The sequence below is a fragment of the Simochromis diagramma genome, unplaced genomic scaffold (genome assembly GCF_900408965.1).
Source record: "Simochromis diagramma unplaced genomic scaffold, fSimDia1.1 OVJJ01000685.1, whole genome shotgun sequence".
In the NCBI taxonomy this organism is placed as follows: Eukaryota; Metazoa; Chordata; class Actinopteri; order Cichliformes; family Cichlidae; genus Simochromis; species Simochromis diagramma.
In genome coordinates, this window is record NW_024387477.1 from 17611277 (window position 1) to 17632449 (window position 21173).

Sequence of the window (21173 nt, forward strand, 5' to 3'; positions counted from 1 at the left end):
ACAATGGCACACGTAGAGCTCTTCTGAGTTTGGACACTGCTGGCTGAAAACGGTCACCTTTAAAGCATACTTGGCTCAACCAGGAGGTCACATCAGGAGATTATGTTTATTTTGTGAGATCTAAATATTCACAGTGATCTTAACTTGTGCAGTATGAAGAAGTCTGCCAGATCGCTCTCATTAGCAATGCACACTTTGGTTGGTGTCTGCCACCATGTACAGAGAAGATGAATGCTCCTTAATAGCAAGGATTGACTCATTCCTGCAAAGACTATCCCGTCCGTTCTGAAATCTTTGCTGCTCTATAATTTGTTTCAGACCCGAGTATATATTATACTTGCAAAGGAAAGGATAGAAACAGAGGACAGAGGAGATTTATGATGAGCAGCTGCCAGCGCTGACAAAAGCTTTTAAAAGCCGCAAGATGTGTCCTGCTCTCTAGCTTTTTGCCTTTGATTGCACAAGTCCAACTTTTCTCTTTCAGTAGCCTTTGTCCATGTAAAACTATATCACTTTTGCATATTGGAGGAACTGACCATTATCTAGCCTTATTAATAATTAAAAGCTAAGGAGAAAAGAGAATAAATTAGGCACAGGAAATGGAGACTAGGAGGAAATACCAGAGAAAGAGGTCAGAGTTTATTTTAAAATGAAAATCTAAGTAGTTCTGTCATTAAATTCCTGCATTGTTAATGTTATTGTTTGTCGCAAAGCCCCCGAAGAACCAAAGTAAGGCCAGAGATCATCTCTCAGACAAAACTCTTTAAAGCTTAGAGAGAACCTAGTACTACATCTCTCATTCAAGCTCACTCTCTCATTTGAATCATTTTCTGCCTCAATTTTCTGTACTTGCTTGCCTTAAGTAAAAGGGTCACTGGAGTATTTACTGCAATAATTTTCAAAGGAAAGTTTTCAGTTTCATTGAATACTGATGTAACCTAAGGCCATCGTGATGGCTTCCATATAGACAGTATTTCTTACAAAGCGGTTATAATTTGTTTCTTGATTAAATGCACTTGGAGAATAGTAATTAATCAAAGGAGATAGAGCCGATGTCTGTAATAATCCATAAAGATAATGAATAGTGACAAGTTACTGTTTAAAAAAGGCAATACGTTCAAAATACAATGGAAGTTCAGGCCCTGCAGCCAGCAGTACACGAAAATGAGAATCATTAGCCTAAATCAACTCACAACCGTCCTAAAAATTAGTTTCTTGACTCAGCTGGCGTCACAACTTCAGATTTCTTTGGAAACCATGTTAAGCACATTTTTTGAAAAGCACACCCACACCTCATCAGCACTCTTCAGAACATCCCAGAGGCGGTACTTGGTTTCAAGAAGAGTAGATAAGAAGTCTTATTCCCTTGTGTGTCAATTAATACTTGTAAAAAGTGCTCCACACTTGTTTGTATTGTTTGTCTTGTGCGTGCAGCTTCTGCTCTCTTCCCTCTCTGAAATGACAAAATGAGTGCAACTGAATCGGTGTCCAACTGCATCAGACCCCCTGAGTGACAATTCAAGTGAGATCTGTCTAGCTCCAGAACAGCCCATTTTCAAAAGACAATTCTTTGCCTTTGATGCTATTTTCGGGATGTAGCTACCGTACAGGTCTGAAGAGGAGAATTACCAGATGGCTACTTGTCATTCTCCAGGAGTCGGAGCTTTAAATGCTGGTCCAGCTTGCTCTCATCCTCAGAGCGGGGACTAATGCTGATCACGATCCAGTAGGACACACATTCTGCCGTTTTATAACCGCTGATTAGAAGCAATAGTAATTTTTACTTTCAGCTGTTACAACTACCACCAAAAGACATAGCAGTCTGAGTCCTAGTTCAAAAACTCAACAGCTGGGAATTTCTTATTGCAGATCTACTGATCCATGGTATGACATGACATACTGCTAAATCATTTCACTTGCCACACCCCCTATGTAAAGATAATCCAGTAGTAACCATCTGAAAAGCATCTAGTGCAAGTAAATTAAACCATAACCACAATATCACGTTAACGTAATCTGAATTTAAACTATGGCTTACAAGAACTCAAGTTTTATTTTTGTAGCTCTGGGAAACTGTTCCATTTAATATGAATACGGACAAAAATAGTTGTTCTGATCTATGACGGTAGCGACATTACTAAAAATAGGTTTGAAGGTGTCAGAAAAAAAGAAAAGGCAAAGTCATCTGACGATATGTAGAAATAAAAAAAAAAAAAAGTGTCTTTTTTCCATTTACAAATGACTTCGTGGGAACACTGTGTGAATGTCAGTCCCATTATGCCCATTTCTGTGGTTGTGGTGTCTTGAATCTCCCTGTCATACCAGGCTTTCTGCCTTTGTGTCCCTTCAGTACAGCATGAAACATTTTTTGGGCTTCAAATGTGGTTCAATGACCTTTTGTACAAACTAATTTGCTGAAAACCGTTAGCAACACTTTGTTGTATAATTTCACTGTAATATTTTGTCACCATTTTGAAAAAAAATTAAAAAAAAAAAAAATCTATCTATCGATCGATCGAGAGAGAGAGATTTGAGCCATTCCTCATTTCTTTAGTTTTGCTAAAAAAGGGAAAAAGCTCAAGAGAAACAACACCAAGTTTTGAGGCAAGCTTTCGTGTAACCTCCAGGAACAGTTCTCCAGGATTCCCGAAGGATTGGGGAGGCCAATCCATGACTGACGGCGTTCCATTGTGTGTTCTTCTATTCAGGTATGCTTCTACTTCACTGGCAGTGTGTTTGGGATCATCGTCATGCTGCAAAAATGAAGCCAATTCAATGTTTCTTAGAATGTATTGCATGGAGGATCAAAATCTGATGTACTTTTCTGTGTTCCTAATTCAATCAATCTTGACAAAATCCCCAACACCAGTGGGTGAAATGCAGCTCCAAACCACTGCAGGTCCTCTATGTTTTACAGATAGCTGTGGATGCTTACCGTCTACTTCTCCCTTGAACTTCTCCGTACATTTTAACAGCGATATGCTAAGAATATAACAGAAGTGTTTGGATTCATCGCTCTATAAGACCTGTTAGCACCGATTTCAGTCCAAATGTGTAATTTGACATACTTCTGCCCGGTTCTTTTTGTTGCATCCTTCTTGACAGCCACCTTTCCACCGAGGCCATTTCTGATGAGGCTGTGGATTTGTCAACTGAAGAGCCAGACGCCTCTGTTCATTCCTGCATCAGGTCTTTGCTGGGTTTTTTTCCTATTTCTTAAGGATATGATTTTCAGATACTTTCATCTGCAGTAGAGAAGTCTCTTTTTTTTAAGGTCTGCCACTTCTATGCTCAACTTGTCCAGTTTCTGATTATTTTTTAAGGACACACTACACACCAATGCCAGATAAGCCATCTTTTTGGCTAGTAACTCTTTGGGAATCACCTTGTTGGTGCAAATATACAGTTATATAGTCGTTAAGCTGTTTATCTGACATTTTCCATTGACTGGATGGGAACAAATTATCAGTTTTTTCCTGGTAGAAAAAAAAATTCTTCTGAAAAATGGTCTCAAAATGAGTGAAAAAAAAAAAAAAAAGGTGTGTGTTTTGTTTGCCAACAATATTACAGATTCAAAGTCAACACCAAGATTCACAGCAGAGCAAATACATAAATAAATAAGTAAAATGCTATGATACTGCACATTTAAGTCATCCACACAGTCTGGAATTTTTGTGCTGTTTTATCCTTACTCAGTACAGACGTTCTAACATTTGGAGCTGTGAATGCAAAAATAACCAAAACAGTATTTAGTCACACATGAGAGTGCTAATGGACCCTGTGGCAGAAAATGTCAGCACTCATTGTCTGAAGTCTCTTGTTGTTTTGTCACTGGCAAATGCGAGAGAAGGTGTTTGTGGAAAAGGGGGTTTTAGCGTGCCAGAAGGAATTATTCAGTGGAGCAAGAGAAACCTCATTCTGAAATGACCAGGGAACAAGTCAGGGAGAATCTCTTCCAAATGCTGCCACGCTGATATTTGAGGCACAAATAAAGAAAACAGCTGAAGTAGGGCACAAGAGCGCAAAACATCTTTGTTTTAATTTGGGGAGGCTGGGAGCTGTCGGGGTCACAATGGGTTGCACTCAGTCAAGTAAACACCCACTTAGGAACTCTGTGAGTTATTTGATTTATTCAAATGCCTTGGGTTTCCACTGATGCATGCTAAAGATAAGCTCTGACTCATTTAAAAAGAGAGAAACACTGTGACAAAGGCCAAAGTGAATCATCTTTTTAATGTGACCCCTGGTGCAAACTTCACTAACAAAATATGCCACCGCAGGAAGAATAGTAAGCACAAAGTTTTGTTGGAGATGGCAAGAGTACACCATTAGCTAGTGTTTTTCAGAAAGGATGTATACACCCTTTTATAAAAATGCTGGAAATAAGATAGATGATGGAATAAAGCCAATTTTACAGTAGTAACAGGTTTAATGTTGACGGCACTGCTAAATACTCAGCTGATGAGGACACTTTGTTGCCATCTGTCTTTACAAGAGGGGGGTAAATGTGTCACTTTGGCCAGCTGTAGCTGAGTGTGATAGTGGATGGCAGGCAAACTATTTGTATTACCAAGCCAGTTTGAGCAAAATCCACAATAATCCATAATGTTGGTATTTTAGCTACTAAACAATTTCTCAGCTTACTGGTCAGTTTTTGAATGTAGGGATTTGTCATTCACAACTTGAGATATGCTTATTCCTTAGGACTCCACATACCCCATAAATTACATTATTATCATGAACTTGATTACCATAAGCCTTATAGTAATCAAGTTTAAATAGTGACACAACAGTCTATAGATCTCTAGGCTACAGAAGAAACTGTGTTGCTACCCACTGATGTTTGATCGGAGCTTTACTTTGTCAGATGTTTCTACTCATTGCTCATCTCCCTGGCCAACAAGTGGCTGGCATCTTTGCGCACAAGCCAAAACTTCTTTAAGAAACATTCCTTAAGTAGTTGTTGTAAAAACTGCCTGTAAATAAACCATGCTATCTGTTCATTTTCTCCCCAAGAGTATCAGCTCACCTTCCTTTCATGCACTTTGCAAATATAAAAACTTCACAACAAGTAAATCCTGTAATTTAAGTTTACCAATGGAGAAAAAAAATGAGAAAAAACTATTGAGAGTATCAGCTTCAAAAAGTCTGCTTCATAAACTGTTCATTGCCAAAAACATGTGTACATGATTCAGTTACAGTGAGCTGTCTGCCACACTTTTAGAAAAATCAGAGCGACTGACTCAACATATGGAAAAAACAAAAACAAAAAACAGTACTTATGGGAAATGTGTAAACAATGCAGCTGAGGTCCATGCTCCGTCACACTCACCAGTCACTTTATGAGCTGCAACTGAGAAGTCTGGAGGAATCAAAGGCTCTGCTTTGTTTGGACTTTTTCATCATTTTTTTTTTTTTAAACTGTCAAAACAAATGTTGTAAATGTGGATTATTTAAGCATGATTGTTCACCAGCTTAAACACCATGTACTTTCTTAATTTCTAATGCGAAACAAATAAATAAGATTTCATTGAAAATTTCAAATGAAAAACAAATACATTGTCGTTAGGCCCAGACTATGGGTGTGTTTTTTGCTCTAAAGCTTGGCTTACCAGGATAATCGCCTATGCCTGCCGGCTTGCAGCCTCCACCATAAACTGCCGGGGGCATCACAGTCCTTGGCAGCAGCAGATTTGCATGCCTCGGAGACCTGCACAGCAGCTACAGGGCGAGCAATGGCGACCCAAAGCCAACAATCAACTGACACCTTGTTCATGGACAACCAAAAGCAGACCAGGTGACAAGGCAGCTGCAAGCCAATCAATCAATCAGCTTTATTTGCCACATGCAGGTCGCCCTGCAGTGGAATGGACCCGCCCCCCGACCTTACACACACAACACAGACATCACATGGGGATACAGGTCGGAGATCGGTAACATTACAGAAAACCACTGAAATGTACACGACAATGGGAAAGTACAAAGTACACCACTGACAGTCGTTCCACAGGTTAATTACAGTAACTTTTCAGACTTTTACTTCTTATAGATGCCTTTGGCCAACAGGATCTTTCGTCCCCTGATGTTAACTCAAGCTAAACTGCGAGTAGACGACAGTTCAGATTAATTCGTTTTATTCAGGTCCTCTTATACTATATTGCACTATATTTCACAAGTGTACCAAGTAAGGTAGGTGGGAGTCTCTGCTGCACACAGACACAAACTTCCATGGCTCATCTCTAATTTCTCTTCTAATTCTGACCTAGTGCAGGAGGTGATTCATAAAAATGTTTCACAGCAGCCTTTAGAGCCTGGATAGCCTTCTGCTGACCTCTGAAGTCAGCTGTACATTCCCAGCTGTTTGCACATTCAAACCATCTCTCAGGGACCAGCTTGCTCTCGATAATTTGACGGATAAACTGAATGACAATATTGCAAATATCCTCCCAGTATTTTTCCTTTTTTGCAGTGGCTGAGCCTCCCTAATGAATAATACAGATATGGGACAGGAAATGACCTTTGCAGACAGTAAAAGCGATAGCCATAGAGGAGATCAGGCAAAGGCAATTAGGGGTTTATAGATCACATTAATGCAACTATAGATGAGGCAACGAAGCCTAACAGAGAGCCTGTCGACCACTATAATGAATAAAGATTCCCACTTCCATCTAAAACATACAGTGCATCCATTAACAAATCTAATACACTGAACATATGCCTTAGATTATGTTAATGACAGTTAAAGTTACATAAAATAAAGCAGAAAACCCCTCCCCCTCAACTGGGAGACTTGATTTTAGCATTCATGCATATGTTATTTTGACATGTACCAACATCTGGCAAAAGCAGATCAAGGCACCTTGCCACACCTCAAAACTGCTCTGGAACAGCCTGCAGAAAAGCCCAAGGCACTGACCTCTTCTCCAAATTCCCCAGATCCCAATCTGATTAAGCATCCACGGGCTGCGCCGGAACAAGCCTGATCCACTGGGACCTCACCCAGGAAGGATCCTCTGGGTGCCTGAGCTGCTTTAGTGGCACAAAGCGGACTGAAAGAATATTTAGCAGGTGGGTTTAAATTTGTGAATAATACCTTTGTTTTCATCAAAGATAAACTTGCCAGGCTGCCACAGAACATTACTCGTGTGCTGTGCAGAATGCATTATCATTGAAATAGAAGAGGAGAAGCCTGATTTTAACTGGAGTGATTCAGTGATTTCAGACTTTCAATCAATTGCAATCTCCTTCTCAATCAATAGAGGACTCGTGTAAGTGAAGAAGCAGTTGCACGGTTCTGTCTACACCCAGTACTGTGTTTTATTTTCTTTCCATCTCTGATGCTTTTCTGTGTAATTCATGAATTATACATATTTGACACCAAGATGAACCCAAGTAGCTTTCTTCTCAATACATTCAATATGGCATTGATGTAAAATCAATGTATTATCAATCAATCATATTAATAGGGCTGGGTTGTAGTTCTAATTCCATGCAGGCACAACTGTTTCTTTTTCTGCTTTTCTTTTAATTCAAAGTCACACGAACAACAATGTCTATCTTGGGTTAAATATTTATCTGCCATGATGAGGAAGGTACTTTTCATCATACAAAATAATAGCCATACACTTAGACTATTACACTTTAACCCAATCAGAATTTGTATACACGGCACTACATGCACGGGATTTGAAGTAAATGGGTTTGATAGGTTTGTTTAGGTAGGCTGCTGAGAAGGATGTCAAACAAGAGATTACTGAGGGGAAATTAGCATTGCTTGTTTTTAATGTGGAACATTAAATTACCTCAGGCATTCAAACAGGTGCAGTCTAAACTTATTGGGAAGAAGGCTCTAGATTTTAAAACTTGAATAGTAAATGGATTTTAGGGGATAGACAAGATAATCTACTTATGCACCAATGATTTGTGGAAGAATTACAGACAGATTAGCAAAGACTTTTCATTATATAGAACCTGTCTTAGTGAAACCCCAACATGGACAGACCTCTAAATACCTCAAAGCCTCCTAATATCAACACCGTCCCAGAGCAGCCGTCCCAGAGCTATTTCTGGATTCTGATGGACTAGAGCTGAACTCTGTCTGCATAAGAACCAGTTCCATACCATTGGTCTGAATTCCTCAGAGGTCCACGCTAAGCATTAATAAATGCTGGCACTGAGAGACTTTAAGAAATATAATGATTTCAATGATATGTTATCATCTTACGGCACCTTGCGCTTCTCAATAAAGGTGATTTTCAGCAGGCTGCATTTTGTTGCCTGCTTTACATCTGTGAAAGGCAATTATCCCCAAGTGAGTGTTGCATTTGGCAACTACTAAAGATAACTTAAAAGTAGCGCATATGGTTTTATCAGGTCACTCCAGAATACACTGATGGCATCTGGAGTTTGTAGATGCATGATGAAGCCATCAATCTTCAACAGTGACTGACCAGCAACTGCAAGAGACACACAGCTTCTTTATTCCTGTCCTCTAGGTTCCCAATGAATTTTTTCCCCTGTCCTGTCGGAGTCATGTAATGAATAGTGAAACTGACTCCCATCCAGCGGGAATCCCACAGGAATCCCATAATGCACAGGATCTCCCCCCAAAAATGTCAGCTTCTAATCTCCATACTGTTCTGTTTACCTTTAAGCAGCTCCTGGGGATTAAGTTCTCTGCTAGATCCACATTAATGAGAATTTGTGTGACACGTCACTCATACAGAGAAGCCCACTTCACCAGCGCTCCCCACCTTGTTCTCGCCCATGAATCCCCAATTCAAAATTAATTTGCAGTTAGAAAGGCATTTTCTCGAGTGCTGCTGAGGAGGCGTCTCTATCAGCCTGTTCTTTTGGTGGTGGTGTTAGCTAATGAGGGCCTGGTCAGGAAGCCAAAGCTGACAGCTCGGCTCTTTAAAAGCCTTTGTCAAAATATTGCTTCAGGGGAGACTTGAGCAGCTAGTTGCCCACAGGAACACTTCCACCATGGGCATAGCTCTTATTTCCTCACAGCTCTGTTTACCTGCAGGCTACATGTCCACCTCCTGTGCATCACAGGGCATACTCAGTCCAACATTTGTCAATAACAGGAAGTGAATACAGATTAAATGTGGAAATATCCAGGGACACAGAGACCAGCAGGAAGTTAAATCTAAGTAATGAATGAAATAAAATTAAAGAAGTTTAAAAAATGTTTTCCAATTCAGATTTTCAGTTTGTTTATCTTGTGCGCCTGCATGGCGACGCATGTATCTGAGTCATAGAAAAAAATGTGTCACCTAATTGCGACCATGAATAAACAAACAGAAATGAATATGACGTCAAGTTTGGAAACAAATTTGCTCTCACAACATACGCAAAACCACCGCTCTACAGATCAAGGTTACGTGCCAAGTAATGCAGTGATTTGCCAGGAAAAAAAAGGAAAGCAGAAGACCTCTTGCTTGGCAATTCACATACCTGTTGAGTAGTCATTTTTGCTGCCACTTGTGAATGCAGATAAACAAAGCAAATAAATGGCGAAATCACAGCCTAACCGGCTGATGGTTTTGCGATTACATTTCAGCAAATCCAGTATATAAAGTTTTGTTCTTTGGCTACAGATTCTTGGAATTTATATGCACACATTCGTTTCTACAGAGTTCAGAAATCAAACTACTAAAGGGTAGCCTTTAAAGACAATGCTCAGTAATATTTTAAATCGCTTTTACTGTGAACAAAAACTAAGATCAAAAGCCATAAATATTTCTTTCTTAACTGATCGGCTATAGCTATCTTCAGTAACCAGACCTATTTGTGTTCACAACAACACAAATGAGCAACACTGTGCACTGGTAACACACCAATCTCATATACATGACTTACTTAAAATGCATATTAACCCGTAGCTGAAAATAGTCCAAGAAATGCATTACTTCTGAGTGATACTTGCTTCTCCCATCTCTGCTTTTTATTAGACTTTTAATTTATTGACAGTTAGAAATGCTGATACTGATCCATTTATCACTCCTTGTGTGGTGCTAATGAAAAGAATCAGAGTAAAGTAAGTAGAAGTTGCAGTTAAAGAAAAAAGAAACTGAAAAAAAACAGAACAGTTGGGATAAAGTTATCAAAATTTGCACCTAAATTGAAACTAAATACTAGCCCTAATACTATAGTACAGTAAATAAATAAATACTTTGACTTTGTACAAGTATTATTTCCTTCTTCGGTTGCAGATAAATATTTCAGAATCACTGCATTACCATCAAGATGTGGACAACATCTTGTCATATGGTGAGTTGCTCTGATTCTCTCCCCTGGGAAGAACCAACTGGCTTGAGGCTGAGTGCCACAGTGAAGTCATAAACCATAGCTTTTAACATGTGCAATAAACTATAAATAAACTTTAAGCACTCCACTCGTGATCCATATAATATGTGGGTAAAACAAACAACACTGATAAAGTCTGACACCAAAGATGAAGGAGAAGTCTTGGCTGAAAATATCCCCGTCTACGCCATGCTGCCACACTATCATTTGTCATTAGATGTCTGGACAGATACCAAGTCTCGATATCCTCGTCCACCAAAGCGATGACACCATGGCCAAGCTCTGAATAAAGAAACATGGAGTAAGTTGAGCAAACAAGATGAATCCCTTCCATTAACAGAAGGACTGTGGGCACTCCTGCCATTCCATCATTAATTATCTGGTCTTATGGGAAGATTAGGGTAGAGAAACTAAGCCAGCAGCCAGACTCCACTGAGTGGGCCTCCCCTGTTTAATTACCAAAACGGCACAAACAAATGAAGCCCCATAGATCTTGCAAGAGGATAGCACTGGAGGCTATGATTTGGCTGAGCCTGGCTCCACTCCTGTGTTTTCTTTGTTCTCCTCTGTCTCTCTTTGTGCCGTCTATCCATCCATCACTCATCAGAGCATGCAGACTGTAGTTACTCTGTTATTAATGGCCAAAATGATGAAAGAGGAAAAAAGGAGAGAATACGGTGTGACAAGCACAAGGTGGCAATGACAGACTATTTAACACTATAAAAAAAAATGTGCAAGTCGTTACCGAACTTCAGTTCCATCACGAAAATACTAAACAGTGGTCTTGCTCTTAGCAGACCCTCCTCACCCTTATACTTAAGAGCCCAAGAAATAATTAAACCTATTCCTAGACTCTAAACTTTGATCATTAGAAATTTTCACTGAACTTTTCTCAGTCTGGGACTAGGTTTAATCCACGCCTGTGAAACTTGTGGTATATATTTTACGCTTTCATCAAAAGAGAAAGAACTTTATACACCTTTTTATTATTGTAGTATCCGTTAAGGTCAGCTGAAACTCTGGGTCAAGATCCAGAACATAATTTTGTCTTCTTACTCTTGATAGACGCATTACATGAACTGACCTTTTCTTCAAGTATGGAATAAAAATTCAGTTCATCGGACAAAAATGACAAACTTTGCATTTTTAATTTTTATTACTTCTTTGCATTTAATTAACAATATATTGTTACAGTAACAAATAGTGAATAGAATTATTTGCTACATCCTCACACATAGTGACTTAATAGTCATTTTATTTCCATTCCGTAAATCTTCAATCTCTGAATGCAAACGCAAACAGGAGATTGACACGCTGTGCTCTCGATTCCAACAGTACACATTTCGATACAGACAGAGCAAACACACCAACAAAGCGCCCAAGTATGTGTGCGCAGTCACGCATTCAGCTGTCCTCACCATTCTTAGTGCTGACAACTTCATTCCAGCAGTGATTTGAAAGTGCAATTGTGTGTCGACTGGCAAGTAAAGATGAGCGCCGTGTCTCAAAGTTCCCGCAAACAATATTTTCTGTTTCTATGCAACAGAGTGTGACAAGCATGACATTTTGCAACAGTGAAATAACCACAAAATAATGTGAAATTCTGAGTAGGAATAGTAAAGGAGAGTCAAAACATTGTAATGTCAAAGTTAACATGTCACTAACACAAAAGTCACTGTTCGTATAAGCGTTTTTTAACTGAATCATCCTTCAGAGATTAGACTTCAACACTTTTCCTTAATTAACTAGAGCCGGACAAGTTTTTCTACACTGCAGAATTACTGTCATTATATTACATTCTGAACAGTCCAATCAAGATTAGACTGAAGTGAGGGACTTGACAAGCTCTTCTGCATAATGTATGACTCCTGCATGTACAATTCAAGAACGTACTACGTGGGCGCTCTGGACAAAACTAGATACAGTATGAAATCAAAGCCAGAGACTTTTACTGTTTCATGCTTTTGCTTTTTAGGACTTTACATTCTTTAAATCTGGAAAAATCCATTAAGGTAGCACATCGCAATCAACTCATAAGGATGCGCAAATCTTTCTGAGGGGACTCAATCGAAAGATAGATTGTTGGTTACGTTGACAATGTTTTCCATTATCATCTTCCTCAGTCTAACCAGTGATTGCTTGGAGCGACATAATCGCTCCCGACATCTCCCAGTGACACCTACTTGTGACTGATTCGAGTTCATCTGATGACACATCTTCGACATTTCTTTATCAAACTAAAACGCTCCATTGGACTTCAACAGGGAAATTTATCATTCTGCTGTCGGCAAATTCTTCCTGTATAGGCAGTTCAGGCTTCTACTCAAAACACATGCTGTTGATTTATTGGCATGACATACTAGACAGTTCAAAATACAATACATCAAAATGCTTAAAAAAAAAAAAAAGACGCAGTGATAAATTGCACAAACTCCTGCTAAATAATTAGAAGCAGAGTGATCCACTGCAGTGTACATAAGGAGTCATTTCTACTTCAAGTAATTATGGGCTTGCACATAAGATTATAAATATTCTTAGCCTGGAGTTGTTTCTTGAAAAATGCAGTGAGCTCAGGAGAAAGCCATCTTTTCACCATAGCCTACAGGATATTCTTCCCCTTTTGATACCTTAGAGAACGGTTAACCTAATACCTAATATCCAGGAGGTTACAATAAGCCCAGAAAATGCTGCGGGACCCCTGGTTTGCCTGGTGATGGTGGTAAGCTGAGCTGCACTGAGCCTCAACGAGTTACCCCTGGAGCCTGGTCCAATTTTCTCTCAGTGCAGCTTCGGTCCACAGACCACACTAACAAGCTAAAGCTTCAACGCTCGTCAAAAAGGGAAGCATTTGGGTGCTCACTAGAGGCCAGAAAAAATACAGGCTATCCTGCAACCCTCAAGATGGACACAATAATTAATCTTCATATCGATCCACCTCTTCGACTTCTGTTGGGACAGGCACAGAAAGCATGACTGAGAACCTGCTGTATGTTTTAGCTTTCTGAGAGGAAGGCAGGGAAAAGATTCTTCTTAGCTATTCCTCACACCCAGTTTCAAACATATACACACACTTTATCATCAGCCACCCTGTTGCATTAGATACATTTGACTTTGCCTTCAAGGAAAGCAAAACGAAAAAGGAGGAGAAGCTGATGTTTGAAGAAATAAAGCACAACGAGGGGCAGGATAAAAGGAAAATACTACAAGAAGGCAGTAAGAAGGACAATTTCAATCAAAGAAAACAGGACACAAAGAAGCCATGAATCATATTTTGGTCCATTTCAATAAGCTATATAAAAAGCTATAATATTTAACAGGATTTCTTTTGGAAGAGCTGTTTTAGGAGCCACCCTGAAGCGAGGTTCAGATGGTCGTCCATTCACCACCTTCTTGTTCCTACCAAGCCTCCTCTGACAAACTGCCTACCAGCTTCTGACATATGAGCCATAAAGTCCAATGCCACCATAAACCTAGAGCCATGGTGATTTGTGAATTCAATTACCTCTCTGTCTGTAATGGCTGTATTCAGTGCCCTGCTGTTAAGTCAGCTGTTGTCAGCATATGTCCGAAAGGTCACAGCTTCCACTTCGAACACCACTAAGAATCTAGGAATGATTATGTTAATTAATTTTTGAATTTACATCAGCAAACAACGCTATAAGAACTGTGCAAAGCCAAAAAGAGAAACAACTATCGATTTCTGGGACTGACAGAAAACAATCAACAAGTATTTAAAGATGTGTAGACATATCAAGCTACATTTCCTTAAAGCCAACATATTCCTGCTTTTGGATATTCCTTAAAAGTCTTTATCAACATTTGAATCAAATAAAAATTGTCCATCAAGCATCAATGAAGACACTGGTATCGACTTCGTTCATGTCTTAAATGTCTGACTGAAACAGCAGTTTCATGGGCAATCCTGAGGATTTATGACTTCACACAGAAGCTTTTCAGTCCTTGGACCTTTATCTAACTACTCTCACCTCATATCAACACCAATATTGCTCTCAAATCAAGCATTGATTGAAATTGGCAATTTTTCTCCCTTATTAAAAACCCCCTACATTCCAGAGGTAACAGAGATGGGGTATGGCACACAGCAAAGATCTATGCTTACACTTAAAGCTGGCACTGAAAGCAGCTCCAGCTCTCTCCATCTCATCTGGATAGCCAAAACAAAACATACCTTGCTGCAGATGTACCGTGTTAATATAAACCATTTTGCTTGGTATGTGCTTCGGTTACACTCCATTTGCTCATTTTTCCAGCATTCACTAAAACGCCTTTCATGAGAAGCATGAAAAGTCAAAGAACAGGTGCAGTGGCAATTCACATGGCTCAAGCTGAACTGCTGAGTCCCTTTTTCACATTATCACAAGAATGTTTGTTGACACTTTGCCAGTGTGGTAACGGGTGTAATCTGAGCCTTAACCACACTAGAGGTGCTTTCTTAAATCGGGCTAATGAACAGCAGCAACGTCACCGTGTTTTTACAGAAAACGAGAATGATGTTGGAGTGAGAGATCAAATTTGGGACTCCTTATAGAGGACCTTTGTCCATACTCTGGATTTTTTTTCTGTATGTTTGTTTCTTTAACTCTTCAGAAATAACAAGAACTCTACCAGAGTAACGCTGACTCTTTACCTGAACGATATCCTGACCAACTCTGCTTACGTGGATTACATATGCAATGTCATGAGCGTTTATTTAACTTATTTAACCTGCAACATGTTGCATCAAATGATAAACTGTTGAGATTTTGGATATTTATTTCCCTAAAAACCAAAGTAAAAGGCCAGTAAAGGGTCTAATTGTGAACTTAATCCATCTATGTGCGCGTCCTGAATTTAACTCACACCAGTCATGTCGCTGACGTTCTTAGGTTCAACCAAATGCTGACCTCAACTGTCATTCCAATGTTCCAAAATAGACGGAGCTATAATTTAAAGAACCCAACTGGAAACTAAACCACATTCCTGGGTATTAAAAAAAAGAAAAAAGAAAGAAATATATTACACTGGTGTTGTATCATCCTGCCATAAATGCTGACCTTTCATAAAAAAAAATAAAAAAAAGCTACAGAACTAATATTGGCCAGTAAGATGTGCTGAGTACAGAAAAAAAAAAAACCTTGCATTTATCCAGCAGCGGGGGTCTGACTCTAGCCAGACTCAGTGCAGTAAACATGCAAGTACAGGGCTTCCTTTGAGCTCAAGCACCCGACTTTTCAGCTGGTCTAGTTCCATTTCAGATAGGGTTTCCCCCCCTCTCTTCTCTGGTGCTATGAAAAGGTTCTACACAGTGGGGACCTTTGAGTAAGTGTTTGTTGATTCAAAATGGAAAGAAACACCCCAAAGAAAAATTCACCACAGAAATGTCTCTTGCAAATGGAAAATTCCAGGGTTACCCCAAGTCTTTCAACTTGATTTCCACACAGGGTAAAGGCATCATGTAAACATGGCTTGGAATATAAAGTTAGCGAGTCTTTCATAGCCATTCTATCATTCCATAAAAACGCAGCTATTCCTTGTAGAGCTTCACCAACAAGCAAAATGCCCCTAAAAGACAGAATACAGAGAACCTCGGCTACCCTATTAATAATGCATTCTTGGATCCATTCTGGTACCATTTTGTTTTCAAGCTCCTTCCCCCCCTTAAGCCAATCCTTCTTCCCAAAGTAAGAGCCATATAAATCCAAGCTCTCAGTCTCTATTACAGTAGAGTGATGGCTGCTTTCCAGACAAGCAATCTCTGGACACCCCTGTTCTTTGGTCCAAACTGCTGAACCACGGTCTAAGCTATGGGGGAAATGTTAAACATATCGATGCTGTGAAGGACAGATTTTGGCCAAGAGGGTCAGCTCCTATACAACTGATTCACAGGACAGAAGCAAAAGGGACATAAATACCATGCAACTTATTTTAATACATTTTGTCTCCTCCCAAATTAATCCACAGTATATGCAATACATTATTCTTACATTCAAAGAAAAACAAATCCAAATAAAATGGAACTGTGATATAGAAGTTACATTTAGTGGCTTGATTTATCGTACAATTGTAAGGGAGATGATTTATTGTAATACCATCTCTGAAGCAGCAGTGGGCACAATTAACTTCCAGGATGTACAACATTTGTGTCCTACATCCCTCTGGTGATCCATCATGGTATACATTTTGCTACTTTGAAGTATTTTGGGGTTTTTTTGGCCCTGCTTGATACGGCAAAAATACCTTAAAAATAAATACTAAGGATTATTATCCAAGCAGTACCACATTACCAGGTACAACCATTTCAGTCAGAGTTGTCTTTTCTTATCTTCCATTACTATGAAATGATACATCCCAAAAGAGCTATCATTATTTGTCTTGTACCCAAAACGATTTTCCTCATGGACATGTCATGCTGATGACAAGTTCCATGCTAATGTGTAAAATAAATCAGCTTGAAATCCGAGACTCACTAGATGATCACCAGCCCAGGCAGAGCATGCTAAAAACCAGCCATTTCCAGTCCCTGACCAGTCAGTCAGTGAATCTATATAAACAACTTTTTTGTGTATTCACTAGGATGCTGCTGCCTAATGTTGTAAAGGCTTAACTGGTCAATTATGACTGGTGTGTGCACCTTAGTTCAGCTGTCCCCAACCCACGGACCAAGGACCAGTACCTGTCCGTGAGTTGTTCGGTACTGGTCCTCGAGAGTGAAATTTATGGTTTTCAGGGTATTTCATCTTTATCGTTATTTTCTTATGATTTTATCGTTAACTCTGTTTCTCTGGGTCTTTTCCCGTGTGTTATGAATAAATCATCTTTTTTGGTAGCGGTACTGGTTTTATTTTGTTGTATTTAACCGCAACACCTTAAAATATCCAACACAATATTGTTGGACATAAACCGGTCCGTGGCGCAAAAAAAAAAGTCGGGGACCGCTACCTTAGTTCACAAAGCTAATGCCGAGGTCCACAAACCAAAGGTTGGCCAATTAGTTCTTATAAGCAATTATCCTTAATCAAGCAAACAAACACATATAAAAGTTAGGAACAATATAAATGTAACTTGAGTTACGTTGTCTGTTATTAATCACCGTTCCATATCTGCCATGTTTAAATCTCTTGGAATTTATCTTTCAGTGCATAAGCTTTTGACCAGACCTTTGTTAATCCTACTGCTTTCCTCCCCTTTATGCAGACCATGTCAGTTCAAATAGTATTGGTTTGAAGGGTCTGAACTGATTCGGCACAAGTGAAAGTGTGTTTACATTTAAGAGCGAGCCGTTGTGAAATATGGGTGCACATGAACATTATTTGAGTGACAGGATCCAATCTCTTTGTTAAATTTTGGCTTAGCCTACCAAAACTCCCATGGGATTGCAAATTACACAGAATTTTTGAACCACTGCAGAAGACGTAAGTGTTCAGTACAGGTTTTTTGAGAGAAGTCATGAAAATGTAGAAAAGTTGTACAGCATCTCCCTGGTGAACAGAATAATCCAGCTTCTTCAAACCACTACTCTCTTGTCTTCTGCTCAAAGGGACTGTCAGCTGGGTTTAAATCAGCAGCACTGCAGCCACAATCCCATCCCACAAACTTTGAATGTAGAATAAGTCTGATGGCTCACTTCATCTTTCATGTAGCTCCTGAACTTGCTGTTGCAAAGTCCTTACCTCCAATTTCAAGGTTCTCTGCGTGGCTGCTTATCTTGAAAGTGATTAGTAATGAAGAGCTCTGTCGGTGATAGCATTGGAGCCCCCGAGTTGGTTGCCTTCAGGCTGCCAAGCTCTCTTAGCTACTCAATACCAGATGGCAGGTTGAACTGCGGCTGCTGCCAACATTGCTGATCCTCACAGGAAACTTCCACAAGCTAATATACATTTCTTTAACCTGAACAGATTTTTAGCTTCACTTTAGCACTTCTGTTGTAATTCAGAGGCTGAACACTTAGACTAAGTTAAGTAGGATTCCTGGAGGGCACATACAAGTGAGCATTAGACACAGGAATTAGCAACATTCATTACACTACAGTAGGCTGCTACAGAGATTTAGGACCAGCAGTGAGGCGAACAATCAAGTCACCACACCAACAGTCTTAAACATCAGACTAACAGATGGTGCAGGAGTGATAGCACCGAATGAAAGGAAGTAACTTGACAAAAGTAGCCAACCACCTTGTAAAAGGTGATATACATCATTTTCCTATTGGGAGCTTTGTAATGTGTTTCTAATGAATGGCTCTTGTTGTTTCAAGACAGAAAGTTAAGGATGAAACACTGTTATCCACAAATAAGGTTTATGGAAAACTTCTATGCATTTCTGCACTCTAAAACTTACCAATTAGTTTTAGTTATCAGTTGTCACAAGTAGCAGTATAACCCCAGGAAACAACAGCTGTTTAGAAAAACACCTAGGGTTAGTTAGGTCTCTCTAGATCATCCATATTTTTCACTCTTTAGATAAATGCAACAACGCCATCTACTAGTATTGGTAAATAGGAATCTTTGGGGGAGGAAAAAAGTAGGCGCTTTTATAGATCTGTAAGCCAAACACATGACTACGTTTAGGGAGAGAAGGATTTAAACAGCTGGGCCCTAGTGCAGCTGCATTTCTTGTAGTGTACTAAGGGAACATCAGGACATCCTTTAAGAGAAAACCCTTGAAATTCTGGCTGAAAATGAAACCAGTTGTTTCACTTTGACATGAGCATATCAAGGTCAAAATGCTGCACACACTGTTTTGGCCATAATGACAAAAAACACACTACCATAATCTCACTGGTCAAAATCTAATAGCAGCCCCTGGCAAAATTTGAACAGTACAAATATTAAAAACTTACTGATAATTCTGCGAGGCAAAATGGTAACATTTCTCTCTATATATAAAAAGCCAGAATTCTAAACTATAAAGTTGCCATCTTTACTTTTATTTATTCGATTTTTGACTGGATGCACACTACAGTGATACAGAGTACATGAAGTAGATAATACTGGATCCCAGTGAGGCTTTTCACCCAGTTCTACAAAATCCTTAGATTCTTACCAATGAGTTCAAATGTTTTAGCCATATTAATAATGCCTGTACAAGCAGCACTACCCAGACTAGCTAGATTTGCCCAACAGACACCACCAAACACTTTACCAAAGCTTCTGAAGTGGAACTCACACTTTTCGAGTGCACAGCTCTCCTCATCAGTAATATGAAGAGCTTCCTACCTGTCTGTCAGTGCAACTCGGAGCAGTCAGGTGACAGAAGTCCAATGGGCCGGCTGAGTCAGGAAATGACTCTCTGAGATTATCGCAAGAGTGGATGAAACTGAAGCCAACTGCTTTTCCATTTTAAACTGATGTGCTCGTGATTGCCACAAACACTTCTTTCTGTGACACAAAGATTAATAAACTAGCAGGTCTCCAGTCAGCTGGCTTACTTTTCCAGGTCCAGCACACCTTAAATATAACAACAGAGTTTCTTAATAGTCCTGTGTAGTTATTATGGTATTTATCTTAGTTTCCCTTTTTTCACTTATAAGGCATGCGATTTGACTTTGAATTGCTAAGGCACAGAGAGAGCATCCTATGTGATGTCTACGTTTTAACTTACTAAACACATAGAGCAATTTATGACGAGACCAAGTAAATTCCTGCTTAGTCAGGCTGTCACTGAAGTCGTTTTATTCACTATATCAAACATTTCCCGATCGTGTAAGTCATATTTTTTCTTTTTCCCCATCTTTTGTCACATTTTTCTCTCCGTCAGCCAGCACTGCTATAAGAGCTCCACTTAGAAACTGCAAATTGTCATGCAGCAACCAATTAAAATTTAAGAGTTTCCAAAGTTGCTAAATCTCCTGGCATTATACAGCAGTCCACTTTGTATTCAGTCTTAATTTGTTCTGCAGCACTATCATCCAATGCCAAAGAGAGCTGAAATATTTAAGCTGCTTCTCAAGCACTCTATGTACAACCTATAAATCCGGTCTCTCTGACAGATCTAGGGAGCAAAGTGCCTCCCCTCCCTCACGCCATTAAAGGCAATCTAAAGATGCTCTGCCAGTTGATCAGAGAGGACTAAAGCAGTGTGGAGGTAAATGGCTGTCACAAGGCCTGATGGACCTATTCTCTCCCAGTGGTCATAGGGAGGTACTCGACCTCCATTCACTCAATTTGATTCAAGGCATGTTTGTGCCTCTGGAAGGGGAGGAAATAGGAGAAGGGAACCGATCCTGTCTGTCTGTGCAAGATAAAAGAGAGTATAACAGAAAAATGAAAACCCTCTAATTCACTGGACAAGAGCACTAGCCTCTGCCCCCCTGAATCATTTGTTTTATTAGACTTGTGTTTTTTTCCATCACTGCATAGTGACATAAAATAACCACACACAAAAAACCACCCCAAAACATTTAAAAGATGTTTAAATAAAGGATTTCAGATTGATGGTTGCTCTTCACAGGTGTGCCAACTTTGCTTTACTCCTGCATATACAGTGGGCAACAGGAAACCGCTTTGTTTAGTCACTACGCTCACTGCATTCGGAAATACGGCAAATTAATGACACGAGACTAATCTTTGACAAGTCATTGCTCGAGAAAATTAAGATTAGAACACTCAACAACAACAACAACAAAGCTGTGGGACATCTGTGGCAAATTTACCCTGACTATAAACAGAGGACTGGCAGAATAAAGCAGAGTAAGCAGGTTAATGTGAGAGTTCAAACAACATCGCTGCTTAATTAGATCCTGTGAGCCCAGAGAAAATGTCCCATTTCAAACAGAGCTCCTTATGTGTCGCGGGGATTCAGGGAATAAATGACACGGAAATCCTAATTGTTGGACGTCGCAGCAAAGAAACCAAACAACTTGCTTA

General features: G+C 39.6%; 1 protein-coding gene across 12 annotated transcripts in view; it reads right to left on the reverse strand.

The window, feature by feature from the left end:
* The window catches only part of enox2 (ecto-NOX disulfide-thiol exchanger 2), a 179420-nt gene that overhangs the window by 103263 nt on the left and 54984 nt on the right, over positions 1-21173 (reverse strand). For 4 of the 12 annotated variants that reach the window (XR_005693870.1, XR_005693871.1, XR_005693869.1 and 1 more), the window contains exon 1: positions 5613-21168. The exons of 7 other annotated variants lie outside the window; for them this stretch is intronic. Coding sequence is in view for 2 of the 5 variants with exons in the window: in XM_040016334.1 (XP_039872268.1) it covers positions 5613-5670 (58 nt within the window). In the remaining 3 variants the exon portion in view is untranslated. Of the gene's footprint in view, positions 1-5612; positions 21169-21173 lie in introns of those variants that run through there. One more of the 12 variants, XM_040016335.1, reaches the window with a different exon arrangement.